The following is a 6,397-nucleotide window of genomic DNA, read 5'->3' as shown; positions in this document are numbered from 1 at the left end:
GAGGAGGAGGGAGGAGGGTCGGGGCGGTCTCAGTCCCACCTGGGGCGAGACGCCTGCACGCCTTCCTGAGCCCACCTCCCAGGAGGCCCTCCTCTCCAGGCCCTGCCCGCTCCCTGGGAGGGTCTTCCTCCAGACCTGGCCCCAGCCCCGCGGTGGTGTTCCCGAGACGGGGGGCGGGCCAAGCGTCGCCCTAGACCCCAGAGAGCTTGTCTGCGGGACTGACCTCCAAGGCGGGCATGACAGCCGCCCCACTCACCCCCTCGGCTCTGGCCAGGAGGGTCCAGGGAAGGGCGGGCAAACTTTTCTGCAAAGGGCCAGATTGTTAACACGATAGACTGTGCCACCTATGTGGTCCCGTCATAATCAGCAAGGAAGCAAAGACTTATTTTTTTAAAAAGTAGAAACCGGGTCTCTGTATGTTGCCCAGGCTGGTCTGGAACTCCTGGGTTCAAGCAATCCTCCCAAAGTGCTAGGATTACAGGTGTGAGCCCCATGCCCAGCCAATAGATGAGTAATAAGCCAGTATGGGGATGGGGGACTGGGTTCCGATAAAACTGTACTTATGGATGCCGAATTTGAATATCATATCATTTTCACGTGTCCCGATATATTGTTTTTATTTTGGTTTGTTTCAACCATGTAATATGCAACAACCATGCTTAGCTGACAGACTGTGTGAAAACGCGGGGCGGGCTGGGCGGCTGCCACCCTGCCCCCACCCCACCCCACGCACGGCATCCCTGCAGCTTTCTCCCAGGCTGTGTGTGAGGAAGAGGGACGGGGTATATCTGGGTGCATGGGAACCCTCCTATGTAGGGGTATCCAGAAAGCCAAGGACCTGCTTGTGACCCTTGCTAAAAGCCTCTCTTGGGACTACAGCCCCTCTTGAGGCTTCCTTGCCGATTGTGACGGGACCACGTCCTCGAGGCTAGTAGGAGCCTGCACCCCAAGTGTGCGCCCACGTGAGGGAAGAGGCATATCTCAAAGGGTTTTCCACCCAGCATGTGCCTGGACCTACCCGACCCAAAGCAAGTCACAGTCACGGCAGCCACACCCCTCCCCCAGCGAGTGGCCAAGCCCTCTCCGCCCCTGCGCCACCCTCTTTCCCCTCCGCCACCCCTACTGCCTTGGTCTCCAGGCCGGAGCCGCTCACTGATCCGAGCTGGCCCTCCCATGCCTTTATTTTCTCTCTCGCAGCCTCGGAGGACACCTTTCTCCGAGACCTTGGAGCTATGACCCTTTAGAGGTGACCCAGGAGAGAAGGAATGCAGACCGCCGGTCCTCCCGAAGGGGGCCCCCGCCAAGGACTCGTGGCCTCTCGCATTGAGGCTTACGGGGGCCGGCATCGGGGCCCTGCCCAGAGCACTGCGGGCAGTCTCTGTCCCCAAGAAGGCCCTGTGCGGGTGAGTCCAGGCTGTGCCCTGAAGGTGACCTGGGCGGGGCAGGAGGGAGGACCCAGCTGTGGAGTCTCCGTCCCCTTACAGGTTCATGGCTGCTCTATTCCTGTCCCTCACCCGACTCTTCTTTCCTGGGATGCGGAGGAGGGGAGGGCAGTGCCAGGCTCCCAGGATGTCGCACCCCAGTCCCAGACATTCAGGGCAGGGGAGGCAGAGAGCCAGGAGAAGCCAGGCCCACAGGGAGGTGCTGTTAGACAGGTCTCTGGTTCAGGGCTGCGGGCTGGCACCTCCCAGGTTCCCGCCTCTCCTTGGCTGGAGTTTGAGGGCTCCCTGAAACCTGTCTCCCTCTGAGTCAGGACTGAGGAAGAGCAAAGGTTCAGGGCGGCCTCAGTCCCAAGTGGGGAGGGTGGGGCGCCTGCCTTGGCTCCACCCCAGCCCCGCCCCCGTGGCCCTCCTCCAATCCTGGCGGAGGAGAGGGGTGTGGAAGCCCGCATTCTGACGTGTCCCGGAGGCTTCCCCTCCACCTTGAGGACAGTCCTGCTTCTGGCTGAGGGTATCCCGCTGCCTCACTGGGGAAGAATTTGGCCCTCAGAGGCAGGGACTCCCCCAGGCTGCGGGCGGGAAGGGAGAGACTAGGAAGCCTGTGGGGTAATTCAGGCCACAGGCAAATGGAGGAATGTGACCAGGCCTGCCCGGGAAGGAGGCTTGTGGCTGTGGCCTCAACCTCTCACACGGCAGGACAGCCGCTCCCAGCTGGGTGGGACACTGGCCACACACCCCTGGGGGGGAGGTCGCCCATGTGTGTTCCCGCGTCCCGTGTGAGGGAGGCTGGTCCCGGACAAGGGGAGCGTGAGGGAGCCGCGCCGTATCCACACAAGCCCCTGTGCAGGGAGCGGGACCCACGGCGACACCCGCCAGCACCAGGCCTGTGTGTGCCTGCACCCCGGCTCTGCAGGAGGCTCTGCCTCTGCCCCCAGGCGCAAGCGGGGAGCCGGGCGGCATGCCCCTGCCCACTCTGCTCAGCCTCCCTGGCAGCGGCCACGGTGACTCAGGCAGGAGCAGCCCACACCAAACTGGTTGGAGGGTAGGGGTGAGCCAGCCCGCTGTACCGGGCGGGGGATGGTGTGTAGACCCAAACCTGGCCACATGCCCTCTGTGGGACTTCTAGGGAAAGGCACGCACTCCCAGAACCTCCTCTGCTCTTCCTCCAGGATTTCAGCCGCCGCCTCCAGCCCTATGTCCACTTTGCCAAGGGTTCCCGAGGCCTGTCTCCCATGAGGCTGCGGGAACCAGAGCCCGAGAAGAAGCCTGGAGGCCACTGGGGGGCTGGCCCACCTTACTCCCCCAAACTCAAGGTACGAAAATCCCTCTCCTGGCTTCCCCATGTGCACGGCCCAGGTCCAGGAGACCAAGCACAGCTCTGTTGGGAGACCCTCTGAGAGATACACCTCTACTCGGGTCATGCACCAGAGCCGGTGACTTTGACTCAAGACATTCTGATGACGTGTGAAAGATAAACTATTGCCGGGCATGGTGACTCAAGCCTGTCATCCCAGCACTTTGGGAGGCCGAGGCGAGAGGATTGCCGAGCTCAGGGGTTCAAGACCAGCCTGAGCAACATGGCAAGACCTCGTCGCTACAATAAATCAAAACAAAAATAAGCCAGGCGTGGAAGCGTGCACCTGTAGTTCCAGCTGATTGCAAGGCAGAGGCAGAAGGATTGCCTGAGCCCAGCAGGTCCATGAGTGTGCCGCTGCACTCCAGCCTGGGTGACAGAGTGAGACTCCCACTCAAAAAAAAAAAGAAAAGAAATTACCAATGAATGTGGGAGCCAGTTCCGTACCCTCCATCTCCAAGTCCCATACCATCCTTCACCACAGTGGCGAGCCCAGCCCTACCGGAATGGAGTGGAGATTGGGAATATCCATTGTCCACATTACTTGGTTCCAAAAACAAATGGCAGAATGTAAGCCACCTCCTTCATAAAATGTCCAACGTTACCTGAGACCACTGGTTGTCTAAGCTCTGTTCTGAGCACCACTCGAAGGTCCCTGCAAAGGGTCTCATTCCATCCTTCCTCCACCCCCCGTTCTGAATCAGGTGACCCCTGGAAGGTTTCTTTCTGGTCAGGGAGCTAGAATAGACTCCTTTATGGCCACATTCCAACAGCTCCTGCCCCCAGGCCTCCGTGTCCCCACTCATACCAAGTGCCACTCGCCACCTCCCATCCCAGACATGCACACGCGTGCACACACACACACACACACACACACACACACACATACCTCCCGTGAGCGTGTGGCCAGAACCAGTCCCCTTCTTGCAGTCCCTGCAGGATGTCGCCAAGGCCCCCAGCCTGGAGGTGAGGCTGCACGTCTTCAGCATGTTTGGGATTCCTCGCCTGCCCCCCGAGGACCGGCGGCACTGGGAGATGGGAGAGGGTGGTGACAGTGGCCTGGCCATCGAGAAGTCCTGGAAGGAGCTGGTGCCCGGGCACAAGGTGGGCTGGAAACGGGGTCTGTCCCCACGGTGTTAAGGCACACACACATTCTGCTCTGGAGGAGGGAAAGGCCCCGGGAAGGGGGGGCGTGTGGAAAAAGCACTTGGAGACACTTTGATCTGAGTTCAGATCCTGGTTTTGCCCCTTGTGAGTGAGACCTTGGTCAAGACAGCCAAGCTCTGTGGGCTTCGGTCACCTCCTAAGTCAAATGGAGATGATGCCACCTACACACCAGAGGCTTGGTGTGAGGTTGAAAGGCCATGTCCAAAGTGCCGAGGACCTCGGGCCTGGGTCCAGCAGCACTGACTCAGTGGCACCTGCAATTCTTGTCATCACCTCCGACTCAACTCGTGCTGTCCGCATCCCAGGAGATGAGCCGGGAGCTTTGCCACCAGCAGGAGGCACTGTGGGAGCTCCTGACCACCGAGCTGATCTACGTGAGAAAGCTCAAGATCATGACCGATGTGAGCCTCCCTCGCCCAGCCCCGGCCCCAACCCAGCCCTCACCAGGCTCCCTTGCGTGAGCTGCCATTGTCCCAGACCAGGGGGGCGGACCACTGGGGGAGGGAGGGACAGGACTTCAGGCCCACCCAGGAGCTGGGCAGCAAGGTGGGGGTGACACTGCAGGGACGGCTGGGACTCCGGGAGGACGGGGGTCAGGCGTGGAGACCCTCCTTTCTGCCCTGCTTCCAGCTCCTGGCTGCCGGCTTGCTGAACCTGCAGCGCGTGGGCCTGCTGACCGAGGCGAGTACCTGCTGGATGGAGCCTGGTACCCCAAGCTCTGAGCCAGGGGTGGGGGGACACAGAGAGCCCTACAGGCTGCCCAGCCTGAATTCCCACTGCCCCGTTCTCCGGGACACTCTGCCCTTCCCACTCCCCTCGGCTCTGGACCCCAAGCAGACCGCCAGAGTGCCACAGATGTGGAAAGGAAGGCCAGAGCCCCGTAGGCCTTCCAGGCCAGTGGTCTCCCGAGCCCCGCCGTCCAGGCCAGTGCTGTCTGACGGCACCAGCTACACTCATGTTGCCAAGTTCTGCTCCCTCGTCCAGGTGTCAGCTGAGACCCTATTTGGAAATGTCCCCAGCCTGATTCGAGCCCACCGGAGCTTTTGGGAGGAGGTGCTAGGGCCCACCCTGGAGGAGACCCGCACCTCGGGCCAACCCCTGGACCCCATCGGCCTGCAAAGCGGCTTCCTGATGGTGAGGCTTGTGACGGGCCACGTCCGGCTGGGGCATGTGTGGGAGAGCCGGGGATGGAAATCCTGGCGGTAAGCCATGCCATGGGACACGAATCCCTGCGTGATTTGAGAGGCCCGTGGGGCCTGGTCCCTGCCCCAAATATCACCTCAGCTCCCACTTTTCATTCCACAAGTTGGGCCTCCGTGTCAAAGGTCCTGTGGTCTTCTGGAGGCCCTTGTGGAACGAAAATGTGGCATCTCGGGGAAGGCTTTTGCCCAAGTTCTCACCAGAAATGGAAGCTTGAGTCTTGGGCAGAGATCTGGTGACAAACAGCTGGGTGCAAGCAGGGGACCGAGGTGAGGGGACCCTTCCCTCGGGGTGGCTGGGAGGTACGACAGGCCGCAGGGGCACCCCGAGGGGAAGAGTGACAAGAGAGGGCAAGAGGCCGAGGATCAGACTTCCCTCCACCGTTTTGCCCGGCCGGGAAAAGGCTTCGGTGGTGTCAGGAGGTGGGGGGACAGTCTGGGAAGCTGAGGCACCCCTCGGCAGGAGCAGGGCTGTGAGCAGCCGCCTGGGTCCCCACCCTCCCCTCAGGGTGAAACGGGATCTACAGTGTCCTGGAAACCAGCCGGCTGAATTATTGATGGAGGGAGAGCAGGGCCAGCCGCGCTGCGGACGGAGGGAGCTCAGGGGGCCGCCCTGGGTCCAGCTCAGGACCTCACTCAGGCTCCTTCTGGAATCCCCAGAGAGCGGCCTGCCGTGAACACAAGCATGGGAGGGAGGGAGGGACTGCAGACGCCGGGCTGGGGCCTGTGTGAGGCTCTCTCCCCGCCCGCTCCCAAGTGCTGCAGCCAGGGCCCGCATCCGTGACCTTCCTCCCCTCGCCTGTCCCCACCCCCATGTCCACCCGCCAGTTTGGCCAGCGATTCCAGACCTACATCCAGTACTGCCTGCGGGTGAAGCAGACCATGGCCTACGCCCGGGAGCAGCAAGATACGAACCCTCCCTTCCGCGCCTTCGTGCAGGTAGGAGCGGGGGTGCCGGGAAGGGGCTGGGCGCGCCTCAGCCAGCTGGACACCCCCGGTCCTGCTGGGTCCGAGGCGAGCTGGGAGTCCCCCGCGGGCAGGAGGGAGCCTGCCGAGCCCTGAGCCCGCCGCTCCCGCAGTGGTGTGAGAAGCACAAGCTCTCGGGGAGGCAGACGCTGGGCGACCTTCTCATCAAGCCCCAACAGCGCATCACCAAGTACCCGCTGCTGCTCCAGGCCGTGTGCAAGAGGACCCCGACCCCCCGGGCCCGGGAGGCTCTGACGGCCATAGTGGGCGCC

At 62.2% G+C, this 6,397-nt stretch overlaps 1 protein-coding gene across 1 annotated transcript in view; it reads left to right on the top strand.

Moving 5' to 3' along the window:
• Nucleotides 1–1,265: 1,265 nt before the first annotated feature.
• Nucleotides 1,266–6,397, top strand: part of PLEKHG6 (pleckstrin homology and RhoGEF domain containing G6) — a gene marked incomplete at its 3' end in the record, with an annotated part of 15,113 nt that continues 9,981 nt past the window's right edge. The window contains exons 1-8 of the mRNA XM_008053721.1: nucleotides 1,266–1,403; nucleotides 2,609–2,752; nucleotides 3,733–3,897; nucleotides 4,266–4,361; nucleotides 4,591–4,641; nucleotides 4,945–5,094; nucleotides 5,988–6,098; nucleotides 6,239–6,394. Of these exons, the coding sequence (XP_008051912.1) occupies nucleotides 1,266–1,403; nucleotides 2,609–2,752; nucleotides 3,733–3,897; nucleotides 4,266–4,361; nucleotides 4,591–4,641; nucleotides 4,945–5,094; nucleotides 5,988–6,098; nucleotides 6,239–6,394 (1,011 nt within the window). The remainder of the gene's footprint in view (nucleotides 1,404–2,608; nucleotides 2,753–3,732; nucleotides 3,898–4,265; nucleotides 4,362–4,590; nucleotides 4,642–4,944; nucleotides 5,095–5,987; nucleotides 6,099–6,238; nucleotides 6,395–6,397) is intronic.

The sequence above is a fragment of the Carlito syrichta genome, unplaced genomic scaffold (assembly GCF_000164805.1).
Source record: "Carlito syrichta isolate Samal-C Ts95f unplaced genomic scaffold, Tarsius_syrichta-2.0.1 Scaffold288408, whole genome shotgun sequence".
Classification (NCBI taxonomy): Eukaryota; Metazoa; Chordata; class Mammalia; order Primates; family Tarsiidae; genus Carlito; species Carlito syrichta.
This window is presented reverse-complemented; position numbering and strand designations above follow the sequence as displayed.